Source organism: Labrus bergylta, chromosome 13 (assembly GCF_963930695.1).
Source record: "Labrus bergylta chromosome 13, fLabBer1.1, whole genome shotgun sequence".
In the NCBI taxonomy this organism is placed as follows: Eukaryota; Metazoa; Chordata; class Actinopteri; order Labriformes; family Labridae; genus Labrus; species Labrus bergylta.
In genome coordinates, this window is record NC_089207.1 from 2,880,024 (window position 1) to 2,893,221 (window position 13,198).

Sequence of the window (13,198 nt, forward strand, 5' to 3'; positions counted from 1 at the left end):
AGCATTAAAGTAACAATATAAAAGTTTTTAAATACTTAAAGGTTATGCAGCAAAATGTCCTATAGTCTATGTTAAATTGGAGAAAAGGGCATTTTATTTGCTTGCATAACTTCAACATATACGATATTTCCCTCTGTAATGTTGATGTACAAACAGAAAGTGGCATGAAAAGCAGAAACTTAAGTAAAGAGAAAGTCTATAAATATTTTACCAGTTTTATTTATTAAACTTGATTTGATTTGCTTTGTAAAAAAAATCAGATCTAACATGCAAGATGATTCATTAGTCACATAACATGAACAAAAAAGCTGCAAAGACTTTTTAAAAATCATCATCAGGCACTTAAAAAAACAAAAGTGAAATAACCTAAACAAACTTTTTCCACTCGCGTGAATGTATTGAAATAGATGTTATTCTATGCAGCTGTGGTAGAGCCGAGGCATTTACTTTTTCTAAACAAAGTACAGATAAAAAAGAAAGTTAAAGTAAAGAAAAAGTTTTTAAAAAATCATGAGGGAGTGACAAAAGTAGATGCTGTTTTTGCCTCCCAAATTGTTTCACAACGATGCCAAAATGACAGCAGAAGATAATTTGCATCAAAGGTTAAATTACTGATGATGTTAAGTGAACAGATTGCATGTTTGGCTCAGGCTAAGTCTTCATTAAAAAGACCAACAAACGTATTAGAAATAACATTCTCTGCACTTTACATCAGAGTATTTAATTATTGCATTGACTGGCTTACTTAAAAGAAAGCTCTCCCCCCCCAAATTTATTCTTATCTTTCATTTATTTTTTAATTTTTTTAAACTAAGAGAATTTTTGGTTATAAAAAGTGACAGAGAAGGGGGAATTATTTTAAATGCATTAAAGGCTTTATATGCGATTTGTTTGATCCAGCAGATGTCGCCCTTGAGCACCAGCATGAAACCAAAACAACTCGCGCTGCATTGTTGTGTTAGCATGCTAATGCTAGTGATCTTTATTATGCTGGTATCTTCACACTGCATGTAAATTGACCTGAAATGAGCGTGATCTAGAAACACAGTTAAGCAGTGAGTACAGTATGTTATTCTTCTTTTCTCTAGTCCCTCAATTAAACAACTTTTATACATGAGGGGAGGAGTCAGCCGGCCGTCCTGGCGATGTAAACAAAGTGAAGATAGGACTCTGAAAACTCTGAAAACATCACAGACAGTGGGACTCGGGTGTTACACCCATTGTAGACAGTCATGACTCACAGAGTTATTTTCAGAGGATATACTTGATTTCTACATTTAAGTGTGAAAAATCACATATAAAGCCTTTAAAAAAAAACATTCAGTAACAAGAATTATCTGTACTCATTTCTATCTCCATCATCAATGTAAGCGATGTGATCACGACTGCCAGCATGGCGGTCATGGCGGTTATCATCAAGGCGGTCACGACTGCCTCGGTAATGATCACGTGGATCGTCAAGGCGATCCCGACTTCCTCTGTAAGTATCACGTTGATCGTCAAGGCGATCCCGACTTCCTCTGTAAGTATCACGTTGATCGTCAAGGCGATCCCGACTTCCTCTGTAAGTATCACGTGGTTCTTCAAGGCGATCCCGACTTCCTCTGTAATGATCACGCGGCTCGTCAAGGCGATCCCGACTTCCTCTGTAATTATCACGTTGATCGTCAAGGCGATCTCGACTGCCACGATATTGATCGCGCTGGTCTTCCTGGTAACGTCTGGAGTCAAAATCACTGCCCTTGCCGTTGCTTCTTCCTCGACCACTGTGATTACTGTGCTGATCGTCCTCAGACTTAGCTACAGCTAACCCTACGCTGTTGTTGCTTTGAGGAACAACATCTTTGTCTTCATCCTTGTACTTCTGCTTTGGCTTGGTGTTGGACTTGTCATCCAAGTACTCCTCAGCTTCAGCAGCATCTTTGTCATAATATGCCACGTCACCAGGGGAACTAAGACAATGGTCGATGGCAAAACAACAAACACACACAAACACACACAAGAAGGACATTTGTGAGTATTGGTGGCTGATTGAAAGATGTGCTGTTACTACCAATAGACAACTTGAATACAAAAATCACAACACAAAATTCAATTTTGAAAATTATAGCAGAAACTGTTGAGGAAATTACTAAGACTTGACTCCATACAATAAGACTCAGTTGACTCAGATGGCTTACGTTGATGAAAGTTTATACACAAGAAGAATACTCATGAGGAGACATGATTCAACATCACACTTCTGTACTCGTGTCTTGCTCAATCACATCTGCCGAAGTTTTCGAAAGGCATCGCATATATCCTAGAAGACATTACCATTATCAGGGTCACATTGATCCACCTAGACTAAACTGTGACGTCAGTTACACTGGAGCAGACAATAAGTCTACCAAACATCCTTACAGATATCAGGAAAAACAGTTGACACTCTCTAAGCTGTCCTTGGTGTTCTAATAACAGCTGAACTCTGTCAGGTCTGACTGACATTAGAGAACAGAGAACTACATTAGAGAACTACAGAAATTCCACCACAGAAACCTACAGGACATATCATACATACCCTTCATCCTGCTCTTCATTTTTGCCCTTTCTCCGGCAGCAACAGAAAACAACAATCGCCAGGACCAGAAGACCTGCGATTACTCCTCCAATTATAGCTGCAGTGGATCCAATTTTCATGCCGCCTGTAAAGGGAAAATATTTTTTAACAGCTACATTAGCCATTTAGAACTTTTGATACTGTGTGTCTTATGTGGACCTTTGGAAGTTCCTGTGAACCTGAGTGACGTGGCAGATCGTCATGGTTACAGAACGTTCTACAGACTGCTGCAGGTAAGTAGTAGGAGTGATATAGATGGAAGCAGCATATCCATGTTTTGATCTGCAGAGTCCCTCTGCACCTTTAAGAAAAAGCTAAAGACCCAGCTCTTTCATGAATACCTACTAACTTAATGATGATGGTCTCCATATTATTGATGATGATGATGGTAATGACGATGGTTTTTGTTTGATAACGACGACTTATAAGATGGTTTCTATACTGATTAGAGCTCTCAAGAACTGCCCTCAATGTTGTGCTTTGCCTCTGGTCACTTCCTGTCAGCACCTGTGTGTCCAATCAGACTCAAAGCTGATCGTTTGCTCTTACTGACATTGTTCCCTTTTTTCTAGATCCTTGCTTGTGTTGTTCTTACTCTCTGATGTACGTCGCTTTGGATAAAAGCATCTGCTAAATGAATTGTAGAATTGTAGAATTATCTTTCAATACGAACAAAGGCTCAAATGTTTGTTTATTTCTTGAATAAAGGATCCTTGATTCCACAAAGAGGTTAACAAGAGAAGACTTCTGAAGCAGGTCCCACAACCCTTCTTTTTGCAGGCTGAAATAAAAAAATATTCACGTTTTATTTTTAACTAGCCAGCTAGGCTATTATTAGCTCCAGGAGCAAGTTCTTTGCTTGGACGTTTCGCCCCTGAGAATTTATTTGGATTAGCGATTTTAAGTGATGGTTAGGATATTATGCATCATTGTTCATATATATTTAATCTCTTAGTTTTATTGCTATTAACTACACAACATTTAAAACCAGGACAAACCAACTCCTGGTCGGATGAAAAGCTAGTGTGGGTTTTGCTTGCCTGATTCCTAAACAAGGACAGAGATTGCTTTGCGAAAGAAAGAGTCTTTTACCCAGTTAATAAGACTTTGTTTATTATTTATTTTTTATTATAAATGTTGTAGTTCTAACCTTATTTTTAAATACAAATTGTAGAAGACTGAAATGTTGTTTGCGTTTAAAGTTGTGCTGTTAGCATCATGACTGACGTGATAAGCTAGTTAGCCAGCTATTGAATCGCAGTATAAGTTAGCTTTTTTATTTGGGTTTTGAAAAAAGCTAACAAGATAAAAAAAACACCACACACCAAACTCTTTAAAGCATATCTGTACAGCTCTGTTCAAACTACTTTGATTCTTTTGAAAATAAAAAAAATATATGTTATTTAGCTGATTAGCCTAGTTACATCACTAAGCTATCACTCTTAGAAATTCCCCTGTTAAAAACGGTAAACAACTGGCAGTAGGGTTGCCAGGAAGTTACTGTAAAATTAACGGTATATTGCTGTTGCTGAAATTTACAGTTTTCTACCGTTTTTGTAAATACAGCAAAAAGCTGTTATTTTATAAGAATTTATAAGAACATACAGTTTAAGAACATGAAGGTTAAATAGGCAAAACAATCTCAAGCAAGGCAATTTCCAATGTATACAATGTGCATAAAAGAGTTTTGGTAGTTTTAAACCGAGAAGTGAAAGAAATTCTGTTATAGTTTCATAACTGAATAAACAACCTGTCCACTGTCCTTTCAATCATGTGGTCTCAACTTCTTTTTCCCAAAATGCATTGCAAAAATTACGGTAAATTACCGTTTTGTTTCCTTCAAGCAATAATACAGTAAAATATTGTTGTAAACCGCTATAATACAGTAATGTCCTGTATTTAAACATAACAGGATCATACTGTTGAAATGTAAATTTCCAGCAATTTCTTAGAGTGTGGACAGTTGCTGCACAAACAGATGTTTCCCTATTCACACATCAAGCAGAGATAGGGCAACACCAGAAGTGTGTTTCTAGCCATCATATAAAGGTAAGTCCAATATTCACTCCCCTCTAAGCTTTTGTTGTGTCCACAAACTAAAAAGAATGTATTATATCTGTGTCTTGCTATATTTGTTAATTTTGTGTCCTTTGAGTTGATCAAGGTTTTTTTTTTAAAGAGTCTGCTGCATAACTGCAGAACTTATTACTCACTGTGGGATTACCACACATAGATGAACAAGTAAGTAATTCAAAACTCTCACCGGGCATCACAGCTAAAGTAAGTTCACATTTGGCAGTTCCAATTCGATTTGTTGATGAGCACATGTAGAACCCAGAGGTTTCTTGTGAGATATTGAATAGAAATAGAGTTCCATCCTCTGCAACATAATCACACACAAAAAATAGGGTAAATGCATCTGAGATAATGAGACATGTTGTGATACTTTATCAACACTGATAATGGAAAAAATGTGTGCTTTCAGGTTACACATGTGGTTGAGATGCTTACTCTCTGTTGACTTAGGTGGAAAGGGTCTGGAAACGTTTTCAACAGTGTAGCTCATCCATTTATAGGACGGTGGTGGGGATCCTTCCTCAGAAATGCAAGTGAGGCTGATGTCATGAAAGTACTCTGCTGTTCCCTCAATCTTGCAGATTGGTGGAGAGGGACGCACTGGAACAAAGCAGATAAATTGCACTTTAATGACATACAGAATGGATTTTACTTACATGTACCATATATAGAATTCACAATTAAAAAAAATAGAATTAAAAATGTGTCAGTGGTAATGTCTCACCCAGGACCAAAAGGGAAGTGGTGGCAGCTGTTACTCCCTCATCATCATTGGGGACCTTGACGCTGCATTGGAAATCACGGCTGTCCTTCGTGGTTACCTTTGTTAAGCGTAGTGTGCTCACTTTATTGTTAACGTCAACCTCCACGAAGGCCCGGTCTTCATAGGCAGGCGATATGTCAATTGGATTGTTTATGAAGTAGGTCGCCACCGCTTTCTGAAGAATAAAGATAAGACATGTGCTCAACATAATAAATGTATGTCTATCATAATGATTATTAATACCATAACACATATCTCCATGACATTTCTAACTTTAATAACAGTGTTAGAGCCATACAGGACAACAGGATATAAAAATATAATTTGCCCATTAGTATAATTTTGTATTTATATGTTTATAATTAATAGAGTTTTTGCTTTTGAATTTTATAATTAATTTACATTTTTTATATTTATCATGTATTGAAACATTGTGTGTTTATAGAAGGTCTGTGTGGTTATAAGTGCTGCTGCAAAGTGTTCCCTCTGTCGTAAAGCGCAGATAATTGGCGTAAATAGCCATGTGGGTACAAGTGAATAAAAACAAAGTTACTTTTGTAACCTGCAATTCTTTTTTTTTTTTTAGGAATAAATCGTCTGTTTTTGTCACTTTAAATCTGCCTCCTTTCATCTTTGGATTACTTAAAAATGTGTCTTTTGGAAAGTAGCCTACGAGTCAGAAACTTCTAATCCTGCAAGAAGTGGCAAGAGGGTTTTTGTTCGAGTTAAGTTGCCACTACAAACAGTTCGAAAACTGAGTGTTAATACTTGAATAAGGATAGTGTTTAATGATCACAACATTTTGAAAGATAAATAAACAAGATGTTTGAAAAATAATTGGAGATGCCATTCAAAGTTAACTTTTAACAATGCTAAATTAGTTTACCTAATAACTACAATTCATTTATATTTGATTAAATCTTACATCATGAAGGTGATGGTGTTTGTGTACTCCCATCTTTTAGCACATCACCTCCACCAGTGCAGCAAAGTTTACAACCGCCCCCCAAATTTAGCCAGTTAGCTCCAATTAGCTACAACAGTAATGCTAATGCCGCAAATAATTCGTAATAAAACATAGCACATACACAGCAAATAAACCTAGGCCTATTGTCATTTTTAATGATTCATGATTTGTTCTGTTTAGTTTAGTTTTTCACAGTTTAGATGTTTTTGATCTACAGTGTCTTCAGTGTTTCATGTATTTATTTTGTAGTTGTCCTCAGTGTTTCTTGTGTTTAATCCTTCCTCTGTGTGTTTCCCTCCAGTGTTGATTGCCCTCATTGTCTTCACCTGTGTCGTTAGTCTCACCTGTGTTTGATTACCCCATGTCTATTTAGTCTCAATGTTTCTTCCTATCTGGGTCAGTTCATTGTTGGATGTTGTTTGTTGGTATATGTCAGGTTTTGGTCGGGCTCATGTGTGGCTCCTTATTTTTGAACCCTGTGTTTTTTTTTTTTTTTAACTCTTGGAAGTAAGTTTTTGTTTGCCTTTGGCCTCTTTTGATTATTAAATGCTTTTAGTTTGTTCTGCACTTGGCTCCACCTCTCCTTGTTTTCCAACTGTTCATGAGTTCAACAAGCTAGCAAATCCTGCTTTACTGTTTAACTTCCTGTGTGAGAAATGTTAGTTAGCTCCCAAATATGGAGAACATCTATTCTTTGATGATCTTAGTGAATCATCCTAAAAAACATTATTAGAATAAAAAAAGGGTAACTCTAAATGACTTTCATATTAATAATCTGTCCCCTATAGTTGCAGACCTATAACCTTATTTTAGATTGTAAAACTCATTCAGTTTCATTTTCTTCTGCTATGCAGCGGTTAAGGAAAGAGGCCAACTGTAAACCAGACTGAACAAAGGTCACAGAGCGTTATACCTGCAGCAGGGAGGAGCTTCTAGTTTGAAGCTTTATATGCATTACATTCAGTGAGCGCGGGAACATCTCCTTAAACTTTTATTTGTATTTGTTGCAGTGAATTATTTTCCATTTTAATTTAGAAAAAACACTCAAATTAAAAATTAAAGTACATTCTCAAAACTTTGAAACCAGATATGAAAACTAACTGTTTTCAAAATAGATGCACCAAAAGGTTTTTGGTGGTTTTCTACCTAAAGGTACGGTTAACTATTTGTTGAGGTAACTTAAGCAACTTAGTTGTGTTACATTTTCTGAGAAGAATTCAACATATCTCAAAGAATTAGTATCCCCATATTAATGGACTTTCAACAGACATAAGAAATGATAATTAATTAAGTTTAAACTTTTTTTTTTAGATTAATTTACAAAAGCTGCAAAGGAAACTAAAACATATGAATGATATATCAGTAATGGCCCCCCTCACCCCCCCCCCCCCCCCCCCTTTACCACATGCATTCTTAAAAAGATGTCAACCATGACTCAGTTTGAGCTGCATTAACCTCTCACCATTGGTTTCCCGGGTTCATCCGGGGAAGCTTCCCACGTCAGGACTAATGCATTGGTTATTGGTCTGGCGGGGTTGAATGAACATGTCAAAATTATCTCTCCATCTCTTGCAACTTCATATTCTTTCTCTTGAATGGAAACCTGCATAGCACTGCAGCAGGAAAGAGCTGAAATAAAGGGAAACGCATGTCAGACATATAACCACTCTTTTTCTTAAAGGTTATTAATCTAATGTTTGTTCTTTTTTCCCACCCAAACAAAAATGTGTAATCAAACAACACAATATACTTTTACAAGTCAAGCTTATATGTGTTTGAACGATTTACTTTTCCTGCGTTTCTCTTTTAAATTTTAACACAATCAGTCTTCCGGTTAGTTGGCAAGAAGCTGGATTAATGATTAACACAGGTGTTATAAGAGCAGGGTATGTCAGTCTGTGAATGGCTCAGTGGTCTACAACACCTGCAGCCACAAACAAAAGACTCTAAGCCTGTGATGAAACAACTTATCAATCAAGTTTTCATCATAAACTGTAAATATTACAGTTTTTTATTTTGTTTTTTACACTTTCAATGTGACGAAAAACTGCAAGGTAAACAGAAATCAGACAAGACGACTCCAGACAGCAGCGAGGGGCCCAGCAAAGGGGGTGCTAAGGGGTGGAATCAATGACATTACAAACAGGCCACAGGACCCCAGCTGGTGCTGTTTGCTGCCAAAGTTGAGAACCCCCTTTGCAAGTGGAGTGGGGGGGCTCTCTGCTCTACAAAATATGCAAAACAACCTACATTGTATGTCTTGATTGCGGCAAAGACTCAAACCTAGTCAAACCAACTTTATTCGAAAAAAATTTGGCTCAAAGTGCCCCCCCCCCCTCCCCCCTTGAGACAACAGGGGGCCCGGGGAGGCCGCACCTGTGTAAAGGTGTGGCAGTGGTTCATAGAGAAAGGAAAAGAATACAAACATAACTCCTACCTTCAAGAATCAGAAATAACAGTCGCCATCTGTGCTGCATTTTTGTCATCATTGCTGAAGTGTGATTTTTATTTTTATTTTTTTAAATCCAGAAGTTTGTAATTGATGTTCAGAGTCTGAGAGCGACAGCCCGCCTTAACCTTCAGGGTGAATTCTCAGTTATACGGGGAAGTTGACTCTTCCTGGTAATAACTCAACCATTGGAGGTCACATGTCACAACAGAGGGCCAATCATTGGCTTATTTTCCTTTTACCTGTAATAAATAAATGTCATAAAGAGGAGGGTGTTCAACAGAAAGGGATTTATAAATAAAAAAAACAGAAGACAGAACAAACAGTAAACTGTTACATATTGGACATATAGATTCATAGATAGATGTCATAGTTATGTAAATATTTCAGCAGACAGCACAATGGGTCGTTTAACTTCTCTGACAGTCATACTGGGAATCCATCTCTGGTGTTGTACTCAGCTTGACCTGTAGGCGGCAGTAATGCACTAACAATGACGCCACACTGTATAGAATAGAATAGAATAGAATAGAATAGAATAGAATAGAATTACTTTATTGATCCCAAACTGGGAAATTGTGGTGTTACAGCAGCAGGTTATCCAAACACACAATATGAGCAAAAAACACAATAATTAGCTAATTTAAACACAATATAATATTAAATACAAAGTAAATAAGCACTAAAAATATCAAAACTAAGAATGTGAATATATACAACCAGGATTTAACTTAGCATTACTTCTATACTACGCCTATGAAATATGAAAGATTAAATGTAAATGTGTAAAAACAGAGTTGTAAATGAACAGTATTGACATAAGTTAAAGTGAAGGAGTGTAGACATGTTATCAGCAGAAACTATTCAATATAACGGCGAGTAGACAGACAAATGAAGTGAACTCGAGTGCAGGGATCATTAGTAAATTAGTAAATTAGTATGTGTGCCATGTGACTGTAAATAAGCAACAACATAACAATAAGTGTGATTGTAGCAGATTATGTGATCCTGATTGTTCTTGCAGTGCTCTGGGCTGCAACATGAAGGGAGGAGGAATGAGCTGAAACCTTAATGAGGGTTTTCTTTTTATAAGACATTGACTTGATTCTTAGAGATGTGACTTCACTAAGACAGTGCATTCTTTCACTGGCTTTGGTGGCACGAGGTTGCAGATTTCCTAGGCCCAACAAAGAAGCTGTGGTGAACTATTCAACCTGTTATATACACAATAAATAGGCTTCATGTTTATCCTTATGACAGGCTGAATGCTTTATGGTTTAACCCTTTGTAGAATTGATGGGATAAGGGAGACACTGCGACCTCCCTGAGGAGATAAGACTCGCAGATTCCCTCAATTCTTTTAAATCCCTTCTTAAAACATACTTTTACAGACTCTTATGATGGTTCTTATGATGGTTCTTATGATGGTTCTTGTGATGGTTCTTGTGATGGTTCTAGTGATGGTTCTTGTGATGGTTCTTATGATGGTTCTTGTGATGGTTCTTGTGATGGTTCTAGTGATGGTTCTTGTGATGGTTCTTATGATGGTTCTTGTGATGGTTCTAGTGATGGTTCTTGTGATGGTTCTTATGATGGTTCTTGTGATGGTTCTTATGATGGTTCTTGTGATGGTTCTAGTGATGGTTCTTGTGATGGTTCTAGTGATGGTTCTTGTGATGGTTCTTGTGATGGTTCTAGTGATGGTTCTTGTGATGGTTCTTATGATGGTTCTTGTGATGGTTCTTATGATGGTTCTTGTGATGGTCGGGTTCTATATGTCTGTTGGGTATCGTGCACTTTGGGTTCTTTTCTGTTGAATTGTATTTAATTATTTTGAGTATTTTACATTTGTTATGTTCTTGTTGTTGTTTATGTTCTTCTGTGTTTGGTTTAGTTTGTTCTTGTTTTTGCTGTTTGTCAAAGCACTTTGTAAACCTGTGTTTTTAAAAGGTGCTATAGAAATAAAGTTATTATTATTATTATTATTATTAATATTACACATTCAGTAAACTAAGAATTCAAACACAAAATGTCTCTGCAGCACTGATTATTTTGTTAATTTAAAATAGTGATGGAAGAAAAAAAGTCTCCATCCAAGCAAACAGGTAACATCATTTACTGAACAATTACAAGTTGAAGCCCTCATTAAGACAAAGTCAAGAAGTACTAACAGTACAATATTCAGCTTAAAGCATAAAATGTCCTCTCATGGCTAACTTTTAACTGTGACATTATTATATTGTACACAGTCTATTAGCTGCATTTTTCAAGCCGGTTGATTTGATCGGGGTTTGAAGATTTGTCCCATGGTGAGGAGTTGTGGCCCCTTAAGGGGACAAGATATACCTGAGGGGCCTTTAGTACACTACACGTATAGTTTAAAACCTCCTTTCTAGATCCTTGCTTGTGTTGTACTTACTGTAACTCTCTGACGTTGCTTTGGATAAAAGCGTTTTCTGAGTTAATTGAAGAATTGAAACTAAATTATAAACACAGTTTAATGTTGGTGTAATCGCCTGAACAATCCTTATAGTTTCATTAAACGTTTCTTCACACCATTCAAAGGCAGGTATGAAACCTCGAATTAAAAGTGCAGAATTTGACTTTTTTTTTGTAATTTGACTCGCGCTATACGGCATTTAATTCTGTATATCATTCCATTTATAGAATGATCAGTTTTACACAATAACTCTGCAACGATAGACAATTACAAATTCAATTCTTTGACCACATGTGTGTAAAGTGGTTTTGTTCTATGTCATCAACGGGGAGATCAATGTGCACATTTCAGGAAGTGGTGAAGACATAAGGAAATGTGTTCCCACTTCCCATCCCAACATATTAGAGAAGTAGACTTTATTGTCTCTGTCACAGAAAGGTCAATTTACAATTTCTCTCTCCCTTTTTCATTTAACTTGAGGATGCATACAAAGGGAAATAAACAAAGGTTTCTGGAGAATGGACAAGCAGCAATGGCCGAGCATTATCTCAGAAATAATGATGTGATAAATAAATACAGTAAAGGCACCAGAGATGAAAAAAACATCAAACATACTTGATATCAAAGCCCAATATAGGCTACAACTTACTTAGGCTCTGCTGATAACATGTCTACACTCCTGCACTTTAACTCATGTATCACTGATTGCACAGCTTCATATGTACTGTCCATTTACAACTCTGTTCTTGCACATTTACATTTAATCTTATATATTATACATACATATTTAAGACTAGTAATGCTAAGTTAAATCCTGGTTGTATATATTCCCATTCTTAGTTTTGATATTTTTAGTGCTTATTTACTTTGTATTTAATATTATATTGTGTTTAAATTTGCAAATATTGTGTTTTTTGCTCATATTGTGTGTTTGGATAACCTTCTGCTGTAACGCCACAATTTCACAGACTGGGATCAATAAAGTAATTCTATTCTATTCTATTCTATTCTATTCTATTCTATTCTATACTATATAGGCTACACTATGATTCACAAATGACGAAAACACACAAAACTTTCCCGTGTGTCATTGAGCCAAGTCTTGACTCCCCCCCACAATAATGGTCAGATATTAAACATCTTGGGTGATGCTGCATTATTTTTGGTTACAATTAGCTTACTCATACTTTTGTTATTCCGGTCTGAAAGGGTCTGAGTCATAGTGCTTACCGTAGATGATGGGTAGCCTACTTATTGTTTTATTTACCACAGGGGTTTTGAGGCATCCTAATGATTGGGTTCTAACAGTCTAAAAGCTTTGGGGACTTGGTAAATCAAATGTTAGTTTAATTCGACATTTGTTATTGTTGTTGTTGTTTTTGTCTCAAAACACATGCTGGGTGTCCACGCCTCCATGTCCAAATTCTAAGAGTAAGTTTTTAAGAAAAGCTAGATGATTATAAAAACAAACCCTCGTTCATAACAAACACAGATAGATAGATAGATAGAATCTTTATTATCATTAATGTATACAGGGACACAACTAAACTTTGTGAGCAGCAATCCTAAACAGCAGCGTTTACAAAAACAACAACAACAACAGAAATATATTTGTGGTGATATGAAAGAGAAAAATGCAAAAAGCGGCCAGAGAAATTACTGTTCAGTAAATGAATGATAATAATAATAAATAAATAGACAGTTGTGGTGACTGAAAGAATACAGATAGATAGACAGACAGACAGACAGACAGACAGACAGACAGATAGATAGACAGACAGACAGACAGACAGACAGACAGACAGACAGACAGACAGACAGACAGACAGACAGACAGACAGACAGACACACAGACAGACAGACAGACAGACAGACAGACAGACAGACAGATAGGTAGATACTTT

General features: G+C 36.5%; 1 protein-coding gene across 1 annotated transcript; it reads right to left on the reverse strand.

Annotated features, from left to right (window-relative positions):
- Positions 1-201: 201 nt before the first annotated feature.
- On the reverse strand, positions 202-9,004 carry LOC109995114 (cell surface A33 antigen). The gene is made up of 7 exons (XM_020648720.3): positions 8,843-9,004; positions 7,868-8,034; positions 5,400-5,613; positions 5,111-5,275; positions 4,863-4,979; positions 2,561-2,684; positions 202-1,952 (listed from the first exon to the last, which is right to left on the reverse strand). The coding sequence occupies exons 1-7, from the start codon at positions 8,892-8,894 to the stop codon at positions 1,334-1,336; spliced, it is 1,458 nt and encodes a 485-aa protein (XP_020504376.1). The 5' UTR covers positions 8,895-9,004; the 3' UTR covers positions 202-1,333.
- Positions 9,005-13,198: the final 4,194 nt, after the last annotated feature.

Coding starts and splice junctions, on each gene's coding strand:
- LOC109995114 (XM_020648720.3), bottom strand. CDS start 8,894: ATGATGACAAAAATGCAGCACAGATGGCGACTGTTATTTCTGATTCTT. Junction 8,035..8,842: donor GTTATTTCTGATTCTTGAAG/GTAGGAGTTATG, acceptor CCTTTATTTCAG/CTCTTTCCTGCTGCAGTGCT. Junction 2,685..4,862: donor TACTTTAGCTGTGATGCCCG/GTGAGAGTTTTG, acceptor TTCCCTTTACAG/GCGGCATGAAAATTGGATCC.